This window comes from Nicotiana tomentosiformis, chromosome 7 (genome assembly GCF_000390325.3).
Source record: "Nicotiana tomentosiformis chromosome 7, ASM39032v3, whole genome shotgun sequence".
NCBI lineage: Eukaryota > Viridiplantae > Streptophyta > Magnoliopsida > Solanales > Solanaceae > Nicotiana > Nicotiana tomentosiformis.
Window position 1 is genome coordinate 89721080 of NC_090818.1, and position 14906 is coordinate 89735985.

Below are 14906 nucleotides of genomic sequence, written 5' to 3' on the forward strand. Positions count from 1 at the left end.
CCATTACTTAAAGGAGTTTCATAGACAATTTAAAAAAATATTACAAGTTCACATTTGAAAGTGGAACATCCCATAACTATAACATTTATAGTCTTTTTCCCAAATTAAAACACAACCCACACTATATCTATGGAGCCTCTAAATGGAACATAAGAGTAGTATGAAAGTGCCGGTGATAAAGCCCCGACCATACCTCAAAATACAATGTACAAGGATCAAAAGATACAAGTCCCCGATAGGAAGTGGGGCTTACCAAGTCAGCTAAGGAGAGGGTGTATTGCTATCAATGATCGACGCCACAAGCTGCGTAACCACCTGCATCCATTAAAGATACAGTGTCTCCGACAAAAGGGACGTTAGTACATATAGAATAGTACTAGTATGTAAAGCTAAATACCCTCTCATGGAATGGAGTACCAACAAAAAAGGAGAGAAACATGAAATCAATGAGAAACTCAAATAATATTAAAATTCCAAGTCAAAACCAAGGTAAACTTTCAATTAAATATTAATATTTTAAGTTGGGAGATCCTTAGTACTGACACACCACCATGCATATGGAGTGGAGTCCAATATCCGCCTGATCTGTTAAGCCGTCTCTCACCACAATACTGTGTGGTTCGACATGGTCCTTGCTAGCTATCATCTCATCCCAATTATTGGGAATAATCTCAACTCATCATCACGAGAATTTATCCCTCAATCATTCATACACCAGCAAAGGTAGTTTCGTGTTTAGGTCATTTCAACCCACACATCCTCGGTGACCTAATGATACTCCCAAAAATATTTATGTAAAATATTCATCTCATATCCCTTCATAAAATATTTCATTTTGATGGCCATTTTGGCCACACATGTAAATCTTCGTTCTTGGCACAATGGCCGCATTTTATGTTTCATACTCTCATTCTTTCATTTTCAAGGATCATCATAGGTCATCAACATAAAGAACATATGGAAATCACGACTTTAAATACATGAATAATAAGAGCCTCAAACACATTGAATTTTCTTCCCAAAAGAGAGCATAATGATTTGCAATTGAAACATGAATTTAAGTCATAACATTTGATACATTAATTATGCTTGAAACATTTTCCCGAAGGGAAGCATAATATGATAGGAGTAATTGGAACACAATTTTGAGTATATATTCGATGCATTACTCATTTGGGATAACTCAAATTATGGGGAACAACCCGGAATATTAGAAATAAGAGCTTGGGAAACCACGCTTGAATCTCACAAGGAATTCATGGATTCGATTCTACAAGAGGAGTTTAGCCAACATACCTAAATTGAGCTCTCTTAGAGTCACTACACGTTTCCCCTACTCTTAGCAACTTCAATTTATAGAAAAATTATCAAATTGAATAGTTATTAGGATGGTACTCTTAGACTTAGCCATCATTGGCATTTCTTCAATACTAAGTGTGCAAGTTCGATTACATGGTCTTATGATAGATTCCTTCACCCCACATCGAATTCCCCAAATAAGTAATCAATCTACGTTGATCCCACAACATCCCACAACCTTATCGGCATATTCATGGCTTATCTCCTACCCCACAACTTACTTAGACCCGTAACAATCTTGCATGAAATCTTGTGACAAGGACTTATCCGGAGAGTTGGTGGCCTAGTGAGTGATTTCCTTGAATCTTCAAAATTGGGCAAGAATTGATGAGTAAAATGGTTGAAGCTCCTTCCTCCGTCTCTCTAAAATATTTTCCTCTCTAAAACATCCGTTGAAGCATTCTAAAATAACCCCCAAGGTCTTTTTATAAAAATAAGGTCGAGTAAAATTTTCCAAACTTAACCCTCTGAGACAAGTCTGTGATCGCAGATGCGACTGCAAAATAGGTATGTGGTCTGCAGAATGGACCGCAAAATGGCTTTCCAAAACTGGGTTGGCGTGGTCAAGTCTGCGGCCAATTCCACGGTCCATGCAATTATTCCGCGGCCGCAAAATGGATCGCAAAATATCCTCCAAACTTTCCCATGCTGATTGTGCGACGGATGTGCCGCCCGTGAAATGGTTATGCGGTCGCATATTGGACCACGAAATGACCCTAAAAATCAAGATTCTTCTGGTTCAATCATCGATGGTTCTGTAGATAGTGGAATAGTTCTGTGGTCGCATAATGGACCGGAGAAACGTCATGTTCTACAAAAATTCCCACCAAATCCACAGTGCATTGCACAACCGAAAAAGTCTGTACCGCACATCTACAATCTTCCAAAACACATTGGCCTACCTTAACACCATAAACCACCAATTCTTGGCAAGATTTTACGGGGCCTTACACTGGGTAGTTTAATTTTTGCATGATTGGGTAAATAACATGCCTATAGGTCCAAATCACTTCTCCTGCTACATGTCAACTATGCTCATTTCTGTGTATTACTTGTTGATAGATATCATGCCCATATGACTTCTAATTTTTCTATCCCTCTTAGAAATCATAAGTTTAGGATCTCAAGTAATTGGTAACTAAACACTTCCAACATGATTTGCAATATCGTTTAGAAAGCATGCATATAGGGCCTATTATGTGTTCACTCATTTGACTACTTGCTACTACACTTAGAAATCATGTATTAGGATCCCACACTTTGCATCATGCCTATAGGATTTTATTAATTAATTCAACTGCTCGTACTACCAACTATGCTCTTAACGCCCTACACCTATAAGCTATGACAATAGGATCTATAAGCAATAACTTGTATCACTCAACTGCTGTACCACCGCAAAACTGTTTTAAAACTTTAATCATTTAGAGATCCTGCCTACAGGACTTAATAACTAAGGTCTGCTTGTTAGACAACCATGTGTAAATCATAGCCTTAATTAGTTCACAACTGGCCAATCACACTTTACATAAAAATCATGTTTTAGGTCCATTTAATTCAATAACATACTAGCTCATGACTGACCGGTCTAATCCCACAACTAGGAGCATGTTCATAAGACAATTCCCTCATCAGTTCTGCCACTTCTCCATAATTGTTAATTGATAATTGTTTGACGTTCATGTGAATCTATTTGTGGAGGTAAATATGAGCCCCGTTGTGTTAATCATGCCTTTTGTGAAGGTTTGTTTGAATTACTTGGCGCTTAGTCTTTTAATTTTGAGCATCCTAGAATGAGTCTAGAGCTACATATATAGTGGTTAAATGCCTCCTAGACCATAAGCATAGGACTGGTAGGCATATATAGGGTACGACTTAGAATTGAATTAGTGCGCTTTAGGTAAAAATTTAAAGATAGTAATTGGGTAGCTGGAGATGATAGTCTGTGCTTGCTGGATAATACGAGCAACCATTGCACTTAAAGGTTGCAAAGTATTATTTATGTTGCGTGGGGTTATCCGTTAGGCTAAAAAATCTAGGACTCCCCCCATCGTGTCTAATTGTTCCTTTTACATTTAGTGTTGTTGAGAAATTTAGATTTATTTAGGTTGAATATCTTGTAGCCAAGAGAGTTGTTCTATTAATGGATAAAGTATGTTCCTTCAAATTGTTCTTTACATTATTTCCTTACTACTTCTTCAAATTAATTGATTGTCAATAATTGGACTATATATGATCATCCTTCTCCACCTAGAATAATTGATCGCTTGCATTGGCTATTTGTTTACCTTTAATAGCTTGTTTGATCAAGCTTCTCCAATCCTAAAAGAACCTTTTTCTTCAAAAATGTGCGTTTTTCAAAGTTGAAGTGTTTGGCCAAGCTTTTGGAAGAAAAAAAGTGCTTTTGAGGAGAAGTATAAGCAGTTTTAGAGAAGCAGAAAAAGTAGCTTCTCTCCAAAAGAACTTTTGAGAAAAATACACTTAGAAGCAGTTTTTAAAAGTTTGGCCAAACACTAATTTCTGCTTTTTTATATTAATTAGCCAAACACAAACTGTTTCTCACCAAAAGTACTTTTGAGAAAAGCACTTATGAGAAAAAGCACTTCTCAAAATAAGCTGATTTTTGCAGCTTGGCCAAACATGCTATAAGTTTATTAACAAATTAACTTGCATGCTCACTTAGGATAATTAATTCGATAAACCCCACATAGTTTAGAATTCAATCGAGAACCAAAATTGTAGACCTCTAAGAGTGCCTAACACCTTCTTTTCGAAGTAATTTGAGCCCTTACCCGATATTTGGTAACATGGACTAGTTAAACATAGTTATTCGCAAATAGGTGCCCTAACGCACCTAAAAAATCATTAGGTGGTGACTCTTTTCTTTTAATACCATTTAAAAGAGTTGTCACATGTTGAAATCCACTTTTGCAAGAAAACGGGGCACGACAGCAGATGTTTTAAGTTCTTAGTTCAGACTTTGAGCTCATTTTATCATATTTTGAGATTGAGAGCTCAGATTGAGGTGATATTTGAGGTGATTTTCACTTCATGGATTGGGGCAAGTGTTCTTGACTCGGATTTGATTATTATTCATGATTTCATCCTTGAATTTAGCATTTAATTGGTGAAAATAAGTGAGAAAAATTATGGGGTTTGGCAAAACTTTTCTAAAATAAAAAATAGGGATTTGAATGCCGATCCAGAGTCGGATTTGGATGAAAATTGTATGGTTGGACTCGTATTCGAATAGGTAGTCGGGATTTGTGACTTTTGTCTGGTTTCGGGAGGTTGGACTAGGTTTACTTTTTGATTATTGATAAAGATCGGAGCATTATTACTTGGAATTGATTTCTATAGTTGTGTTTGATATTTGATTTTTTTTACTAGATTTGATCCCTTTGGAGGCCGATTCGAGAGTCAAGAACTTTCTAGAGTACTGATTTGGCTTTTTTAAGGTAAGTATCTTTCCTAAACTTGTGTATAAGAATACCCCTTTAGGATTTGGCTTTAATTGTTATTCGTATTGTGTGAAAAGCGACGTGTACACGAGGCGACAAGTGTATACACGGGTGCTACTTGTGGCTTATGACTGGATTAGATCTTAGGCTATTAATATGCGTTAAGTTGAGGATTTATTTTATATGAAACATGCTTAATCATTTTGTGACTGCATGAACATGATCTTTTTAATTGACTTAGCCGTAGTCATGCTTCATATGTTAAACACCCATCCGCATTTTTATTGTTGTCATATCCTTGTGCGCCTTGTGGATATATTGTGAGCTTATATTTTGATGAAATTTGACATTATTGTTTTGTCATTATTGTTGTACATGTGGACAATTTGGGCGGATTGTTTGGGTGTTGGCACTAGGTTTTTACAGTGCAATTGTTATTGTAATTTGTGTCAGGACGCATCAATACGATTGGATACCGTGATTTGTGTCAGCGCGGAGCGATACAGTTGGATATTATAATTTATGCCAGGACAGAGTGATAAGGTTGGATATTGTGATTTGTATCAGGGTGGATCGATAAGGTCGGATATTGTGATTTGTATTAGGGCAGATCGATAAGGTTGGATATTGTAATTTATATTAGGGTGGAGTGATAAGGTTAGATATTGTGATTTGTGTTAGGGCGGAGCGATAAGGGTGGATACTGTTATTATGACAGAAATATGGGCACGAGGTGCCATATATTTGTGTTCTATTTGATGACTTGTTGGTGAAGCAGAACATTTACTTGCATTGGGTTGTTATCACTTGTTCTAAAGAGATTGTTGTTATTGTTTTCTATTACACATTCTGTTGCCAGTCTTTGATATATTGCACATGCTATTTTACTAGTAAGTATCACATGACTTGAACTTTGTCACTACTTCACCAAGGTTAGTCTTGATACTTACTGGGTACCGACCGTGGTGTACTCATACTATACTTTCGCACATTATTTTGTAGATCCAGGTGTTGGAGGCAGTGGACATAGGCAATGGAGCTTACATTGACCACGGGGATTCAAAGTAGAGCTGCATTGACCGTCGCAGTCCCTTAGAGTCCCATCCTTACATTGATACTGTCATTTTTTTATATCCGAACAATAATGTATTTTGAGATATTCTTATGTATACAATTATAGCTCGTGAAACTGTAAAACTTAATTCTGGGGAGGAGTTTAAGTATTGCCACTTTGGATTGTATTGAATCTATTTCCGCTTTTATGTTAAACTCTGTTTTATTATATCATGTTGTTGATTTAAATGATGTCAAGTTATCAACTTACCTAGTTTTAGAGACTAAGTGCCATTATGATCCCTATGGTAGGATTTGGGTCACGACAAGCTAGTATCAGATCCCTAGGTTAATTAGTTTTACGAGTCATGAGCATGTTTAGTAAAGTCTTGCGAATCGGTACGGGGACTTCTGTACTTATCTTCGAGAGGCTACCGAACTATAAGGAAACATCACCTTTTTTACTTCTTTATCGTACCGATTTATTATTACGAAGTTTGAACCTTTACTCTTCTATTCTCTCGCAGATGGTGAGAAAATGCTCTACCAAATCAGCTGAGCAGACACTAGCGCCCCCTGCTAGAGCCACGAGAGGCCAGTGCCGAGGTAGAGGCCGAGGAGGGGCACATGCTACAGCTAGAGCAGTAGTTGTGGAGCTTCCAGCAGTTCCAGTTGCGAATTAGGAGCCCCAGCATGTTGAGCATGCACCTGAACAGCCTATTGCTCCAGGATACCTTGTCATACTTCATCACTATGTTCAGGAGTTTGGCCCAGGAAAGATTGATTTCGGTTGCATTAGCTACTTCATAGGCTAGGGAATGAGCTCAGACTCTAGCCGCTCGTACACCAGAGTAGCCATCTCATGCTTACCAGGCACTTGGTATAGTTCCAATGCAGCCAGTTATTGCAGTTTAGCCTGAGGTTGCGCCAGTTGTGTCAGCTGAGGGGAAGAGGAGTTTGGAGAGGTTTCAGAAGTTTCATCCTCCCCAATTCAGTGGAGGGGCTTCTAAGGATGCATAAGGTTTCTTGGACCAGTGCCATCACATTCTACGTACCATGGGTTTGGTGGAGTCGAGCGAGTTCGATCTTACTACCTTTCAGCTGATGGGGTCGGCATATAGATGGTGGCAGACTTATGAAGCGAGTAGACCAGCTGGCACAACACCACTTACTTGGTCCCAGTTCTCTATTCTTTTCATGAGGGAGTATATTCTACTAACCCGCAGGGATGAGTTATGCAGCGAGTTTGAGTAGCTACGCCAGGGAAACATGACTGTGTGTGAGGATGCTATGAGGTTTATAGAGTTATCTCGTCATGAACCTTCTTTGGTTTCCACGGATAGAAAGAGAGTCCATAGATTTATTGAGGGTACTCACTTTCGGCCTCAGATTTAGGGTGGTAGGGGAATTGGAAACTGAGACTGCATTTCATCAAGTGGTGGAGATTGCTAGGAGGTTAGAGCATATCCGCAGTCAGAGGAGGGAGGATAGGGAGGCTAAGAAGCCTAGTGGTTCTAGAGGATTCAGTGGTTTCTACTCTTCGGCTCAAACCCTTCGTGGTAGAAGCTTCGTTTGTCGACTAGTTCAGTCTGCACTTCAGGTTACCGTACTGCTCCAGCTATCCATGGACCCTAGAGCACTCCTACCGTACAACCATATTTCAGTGCACCTTCTGCACAAGATTCCTACATTAGTTATTCCAGTCGTCCGGTGCAGACTCAGTACCAGCAACCACGCTCGCAGAGGGGTTATTTTGAGTGTGGTAATACTAGGCACATTGTGAGAGATTGTCCTAGACTTCGGATGGGTTGACCACAACAGGGTACTCAGGCTATGGTTCCTACTCTAGTTGCTACTCCATATTTACAGCGAGCTAAAGGCGGAGAACATGCGGGTAGAGGTCATCCTAGAGGGGGAGTCCATGCCCATTGTTATGCTTTCCATAGTATGACTGAGACAGTTACATCAGATGCAGTTATTACAGGTATTGTTCCGGTCTATCATAGAGATGCATCAGTTTTATTTGATACGTGTTCTACTTATTCGAATGTGTCATCCTACTTAGTGTCATATTTGGATATGTCTCGTGATTCTCTTAATACTCCTGTTTATGTGTCTACACCCGTTGGGGATTCTATTATGGTCGACCGTGTCTATCATTCTTGTTTGATCACTATTGGGGCCTTCGAGACTAGGGTTGATCTTATGTTGCTTAATATGGTGGATTTTAATGGGATTTTGGGTATGAACTGGATATCTTCACACTATGCTATTCTTGATTATCATATTAATACTGTGACGTTGGCTATGTCGGGGTTGGCGAGGTTGGAGTGGAGAGGTTCCTTGGGTCATGTTCCTTGTAGAGTGATGTATTTTATGAAGGCTCAACGGATAGTTGAGAAGGGGTGCTTGGCATACTTAGCCTTTGTTAGAGATGTGTGTCTAGGGATAAAATACCATACTCAACTTGACCTATGTACCCAACTCACACTGCACCACTTTCCAAAAATGGGATGTAAATTGGGTGCCTCGATCCATGATGATAGACACAGTAACGCCATGTAGGCGAACAATCTCTCTAAGATAAATTTGATCTAATTGTTCTGAAGTGTAGGTAGTCATGACTAGAATAAAGTGTGCAAACTTGGTCACTCTATACACAATGACCCACACAACAAAAAATATCGTCAAGATCTGTGGCAACACAACCACAAAATCCATAGTGATGCGCTCCCACTTCCACTCCGGTATATCACGCCTCTGAAGCAACCCACCAGGTCTATGATGCTTATACTTAACATGTTGACAGTTCAAACACAATACAACATACTCAACAATGTCTTTCATCATCCTCCGCCCCCAATAATGCTGCTTCAAATCATGGTACATCTTAGCGGCACTCGGGTGAATGGAATACCACAAACTATTATCCTCCTCAAGAATCAGCTCTTGCAACCCATCCACATTAGGTGCACAAATTCGGCCCTGAAGCCGCAACACACAATCATCACCAATAGTCACCTCCTTAGCATCACTGTGTTGCACAATGTCCTTAAGGACAAGAAAGAGGGGATCATCATACTAACGTGCCTTGATGCGCTCAAACAAAGACGACTGAGATACAACACAGGCAAGAACCCTGCCCAGCTCCAAATTACCCAATCATACTAACCTATTGGCCAAGGCCTGAACATCCATGTCCAAAGGCCACTCCCCAACTGGAATAAAAGCAAGACTCACCATACTCTCTGCCTTCCTATTCAAGGCGTCGGCCACCACATTGGCTTTCCCCAAATGATAAAGAATGGTGATATCATTGTCTGTTAATAGCTCTAACCACCTCCGTTGCCTCAAGTTCAAATCCTTTTACTTGAATAGATGTTGAATACTCCGGTGATCCGTATATAGCTCGCAAGACATGCCATATAAGTAGTGCCTCCAAATCTTGATTGTGTATACAATATCTCCTAACTCCAAATCATGCACCGGGTAGTTCATTTCATGGGTCTTCAAGTGACGCGAAGCATAAGCAATCACCTTACCATCCTGCATCAACACACACCCAATGCCAACCCGTGAAGCATAATAATATAATATATACGAACCCAATGCTAAAGGAAAAACTAGAACTTGAGTTGTAGCCAAGGCAGACTTGAGTTTTTCAAAGCTCTCCTCACACTCGTTAGACCATCTGAATGGGGAACCCTTTTGAATCAACCTGGACAATAAAGCTTCAATAGACGAGAAACCATCCACAAAGAAGCAATAATACCCAGCCAAACCTAGGTAACTCCTAATCTCAATAGCGGTAGAAGGTATAGGCTAACTCTGAATTGCCTCAATCTTCTTCGGATCCACCTTAATCCCCTCACTGGACACCACATGAACCAAGAATTTCATCGAGTCTAACCAGAACTTGCACTTGGAGAACTTAGCATAAAGCGTTTTCTCTCTCAAAGTCTGGAGCACAATCTTCAATTGTTGCTCATGCTGTTCCCGGCTGCGAGAATACACCAATATATCATCAATAAACAAAATGACAAAGGAATCCAAATAAGGCAGAAACACGATGTTCATCAAGTGCATCATATCTGTTAGGGCATTGGTCATCCACATCACCAATAACTCACAATTCCCATAATTGGTTGTAAAAGCTGTCTTGGGAATATCTGAAGCCCTGATCTTCAACAGATGGTATCTAGATCTCAAGTCAATCTTTGAGAATACCCTAGCACCCTAAAGCTGATCAAATAAATCATCAATACACAGTAATGGATACTTGTTCTTGATAGTAACATTGTTCTATTACATGTAGTCAATGCACATCCTTATGGAAATGTCTTTCTTCTTCACAAATGGAACGAGAGCACCCTAAGGTGACATACTCGTCTTAACGAAACCTTTATCTAACAATTCTTGCTAATGTTCCTTAAGTTCCTTCAACTCAGTTGGAGCCATACGATACGATAGAATAGATATTTACTCTATGATCCTTAACCCGAAGCTCACCACAAGAGGTCCTAGTGTGAAACCACTTCTTCCTAAGGCCCATAATCCATTGTATTCTCTTTGAACCACCCAATGATGCCGTAATCGAGATACCCACTTTTTAAGAGACCTTCTATGAATCTAAAGTTATTTCTTTAATCTCTCTAATACTAAAATGTAGAATCGATCGAGTTGAGCATGACATTTCATCCACAGATGGAAGACAGTCCAAGCGTACCATTCAGATCTTGGAAGATATGCTGAGAGCAAGCGTCATTGATTTCAGAGGTTAATGGTATCAGTTTCTACAATTAGAAGAGTTTGCCTACAATAACATATACCAGTCGAGTATCCAGATGGCTCCATACGAGGCCTTATATGTGAGGCAATGTCGTTCTCCCATTTATTGGTTTGCGCTTAGGAAGGCTAGGTTGTTGGGAACTGATCTAGTTTGAGATGCTTTGGAGAAGGTGAAAGTCGGTTCATCTCTTTCCTCCTATTAAACAAACGTTTGTCATCAAACAAGTATAGAGACTGAAGTGCCAAAAAGGAGGGGATATCGGCTCCGCATATCATGATTGGTCTACCAAGTCTCCTCCTAGACTCCTCCTCAACCAGTTGACCTCTCCACTGCACCTTCACCAATGAAATGTTCTTCGACCTCAACTTCCGGACCTTCTTGTCTGAAATAGCCATCGGCTCCTCAACATAGGTCAAATCCTTGTCCAATTGCACTGAGCTAAAATCTAAAACATGTGACGGGTCACATAATACTTCCGGAGCATGGATACATGGAATACTGGGTGAACTCTAGATAAGCTAGGTGGCAAAGCGAGTTTGTAGGCCACCTCACCGACTCTCTCAAGAATCTCAAAAGGGCTGATATACCGAGGGCTCAACTTGCCCTTCTTCCCAAACTTTATCACACCCTTCATGGGTGATCGACTTACCTAGTTTTAGAGAATAAGTGCTATAACGACCCCTATGGTAGGATTTGGGTCATGACAAGTTGGTATCAGATCCCTAGGTTAATTGGATCTATGAGTCATGAGCAAGTTTAGTAGAGTCTTGCAAATCGGTGCTAGGACTTCTATACTTATCTTCGAGAGGCTGCCAAACTATAAGGAAACATCACCTTCTTTACTTCTTTATCATGCTGATTTATTATTATGAAGTTTAACCTTTACTCTTCTATTTTCTCGCAGATGGTGAGGACATGCTCTACTAGATCATCTGAGCAGACACTAGCGCCCCTGCTAAAGCCGTGAGAGGCCAGGGCTGAGATAGAGGTCGAGGAGGGGCACGTGCTACAGCTAGAACACCTGCTAGAGCAGCAGTTGTGGGGCCTCCAGTAGTTTTAGTTGCGGATTAGGAGCCCCAGCATGTTGAGTATGCACCTGAGCAGCCTATTGCTCCAGGAGACCTTGTTGCACTTCATCAATATGTTCGGGAGTTTGTCCCAGGTAGGGTTGATTCTGGTTGCACCAGCTACTTCATAGGCTAGGGAATGAGCTCAGACTCTAGCCGCCCGTACACCAGAGTAGCCATCTCATGCTTACCAGGCACTTGGTATAGTGCCAATGCAGCCAGCAGTCACAGTTTAGCCTGAGGTTGCACCAGTTGTGTCAGCTGAGGGGAAGAGGAGTTTGGAGAGGTTTCAGAAGATTCATTCTCCCCAATTAGGTGGAGGGGCTTTTGTAGATGCACAAGGTTTCTTAGACAAGTGCCATCGCAATCTACGTACCATGGGTTTGGTAGAGTCGAGTGAGTTCAATCTTACTACCTTTCAATTGACGGGGTCGGCATATAGATGGTGGCAGACTTATGAAGCGAGCAGACCATTTGGGGCAACACCACTTACTTGATCCTAGTTCTATATTCGTTTCTTAAGGAAGTTTATTATACAAACCCGCAGGGACAAGTTATGCAGCGAGTTTGAGTAGTTATGCCAAGGGAACATGACTGTGTGCGAGGATGCTATGAGGTTTATAGAGTTATCTCGTCATAAACTTTCTTTGGTTTCCACGGATAGAGAGAGAGTCCATAGATTTATTGAGGGACTCGTCTTTGGTCTTATATTTGGAGTGGCAGGGGAGTTGGAAACTGAGATTGCATTTCATCAAGTAGTGGAGATTTCTAGAAGGTTAGAGGGTATCCGCGATTAGAGGATGGAGGATAGGGAGGCTAATAAGCCTCGTGGTTCTAGAGGATTCAGTGGCTTCTACTCTTCGTCTCAGACCCGTCATGGTATAGGCTTTGTTAGTCGACTAGTTCAGTCTGCACTTCAGGTTACTCGTAGAGTTCCAGCTATCCATGGACCCCAGAGCTCTTGTACTGGACCACCATCTTTCAGTGCACCTTCTGCACGGGGTTCCTACATCGGTTATTCAAGTCGTCCGACTCAAACTCAGTACTAGTAGCCACACTCGCAGAGGGGTTATTTTGAGTGTGGTAATACTAGGCACATTGTGAAGATTGTCCGAGACTTCGGATGGGTAGACCTCATCAGGGTACTCAGGCTATGGTTCCCACTCCAGGTTCTACTCCACCTTTACAACCAGCTAGAGGTGGAGGATATGTGGGTAGAGGTCATCCTAAAGGGGGAGGTTATGCTCGTTATTATGCTTTCCCTAGTAGGACTAAGACAATTATATCAGATGCAGTTATTACTGGTATTGTTCCGGTCTGCCATACATATGCATCAGTTTTATTTGATCCGCGTTCTACTTATTCGTATGTGTCATCCTACTTTGCGTCATATTTGGATATGTCTCGTGGTTCTCTTAATACTCTTGTTTATGTGTCTACACCTGTTGGGGATTCTATTGTGGTCAAACGTGTCTATCGTTCTTTTTTGATCACTATTGGGGCTTTCGAGACTTGGGTTGATCTTATGTTTCTGTATATGGTGGATTTTGATGTAATTTTGGATATGAAATTGGTTATCTCTGTACCATGCTAATCTCGATTGTCATGCTAAGACCGTGACGTTGGCTATGTCGGAGTTGCCGAGGTTGGAGTGGAGAGGCTCCTTGGGTCATGGTCCTTGTAGAGTGGTGTATTTTATGAAGGCTCAACAGACGGTTGAGAAGGGGTGCTTGGCGTACTTAGCCTTTGTTAGAGATGTGTGTCTGGGGATAAAATGTTGTACTCAACTTGACCTGTGTGCCCAACTCACACTGCACCACTTTCCAAAAATGTGATGTAAATTGGGTGACTCGATCCGAGATGATAGACACAGGAACGCCATGCAGACGAACAATCTCTCTAAGACAAATCCGAGCCAAGTGTTCTGAAGTGTAGGTAGTCATGACTGGAATAAAATGTGCAAACTTGGTCAGTCTGTCAGCAATGACCCACACAACAACAAATCTCCTCAAGGTCTGTGGCAACCCTACCACAAAATCCATAATGATGTGCTCCCACTTTCACTCTGGTATATAATGCCTCTGAAGCAACCCACCAGGTCTATGATGGTTATTCTTAACATGCTGACAGTTCAAACACCATGCAACATACTCAATAATGTCTTTCATAATCCTCCGCCCCTAATAATACTGCTTCAAATCATGGTATATCTTCGCGACACTCGAATGAATGGAATACCACAAACTATTAGCCTCCTCAAGAATCAGCTCTCGCAACCCATCCACATTAGGTGCACAAATTCGGCCCTGAAGCCGCAACACACAATCATCACCAATAGTCACCTCCTTAGCATCACTGTGTTACACTATGTCCTTTAGGATAAGAAAGAGGGGATCATTATAATAACGTGCCTTGATGCGCTCAAACAAAGACGACTGAGATTCAACACAGTCAAGAACCCTGCCCAGCTCTGAATTACCCAATCTCACTAACCTATTGGCTAAAGCCTGAACATCCATGTCCAAAGGCCTCTCCCTAGATGGAATAAAAGCAAGATTCACCATACTCTCCGCCTTCCTATGCAAGGCGTCGACCACCATATTATTTTTCCCCAAATGATAAAGAATGGTGATATCATAGTCTGTTAATAGCTTTAACCACCTTTGTTGCCTCAAGTTCAAATCCTTTTGCTTGAATAGATGTTGAAGACTCCGGTGATCCGTATATAGCTCGCAAGATATTCCATATAAGTAGTGCCTCCAAATCTTGAGCGCGTATACAATATCTCCTAACTCCAAATCATGCACCGGGTAGTTCATTTCATGGGGCTTCAAGTGACGCGAAGCATAGGTAATCACCCTACCATCCTGCATCAACACACACCTAATGCCAACCCGTGAAGCATAATAATATAACGTATATGAACCCAATGCTAAAGGCAAAACTAGAACTGGAGTTGTAGCTAAGGCAAACTTGAGCTTTTAAAAGCTCTACTCACACTCGTCAGACCACCTGAATGGAGCACCCTTTTGAATCAAACTAGTCAATAAAGCTGCAATAGACAAGAAACCCTCCACAAACAAGCAATAATACCCAGCCAAACCTAGAAAACACCTAATCTCAATAGCGGTAGAAGGTCTAGGCCAACTCTGATCTGCCTCAATCTTCTTCGAATCC

At 41.0% G+C, this 14906-nt stretch overlaps 1 protein-coding gene across 1 annotated transcript; it reads left to right on the top strand.

Annotated features, from left to right (window-relative positions):
- The first annotated feature begins 12852 nt into the window (after positions 1-12852).
- On the top strand, positions 12853-13323 carry LOC138895975 (uncharacterized). The gene has a single exon (XM_070180743.1). The coding sequence runs from the start codon at positions 12853-12855 to the stop codon at positions 13321-13323; it is 471 nt and encodes a 156-aa protein (XP_070036844.1).
- Positions 13324-14906: the final 1583 nt, after the last annotated feature.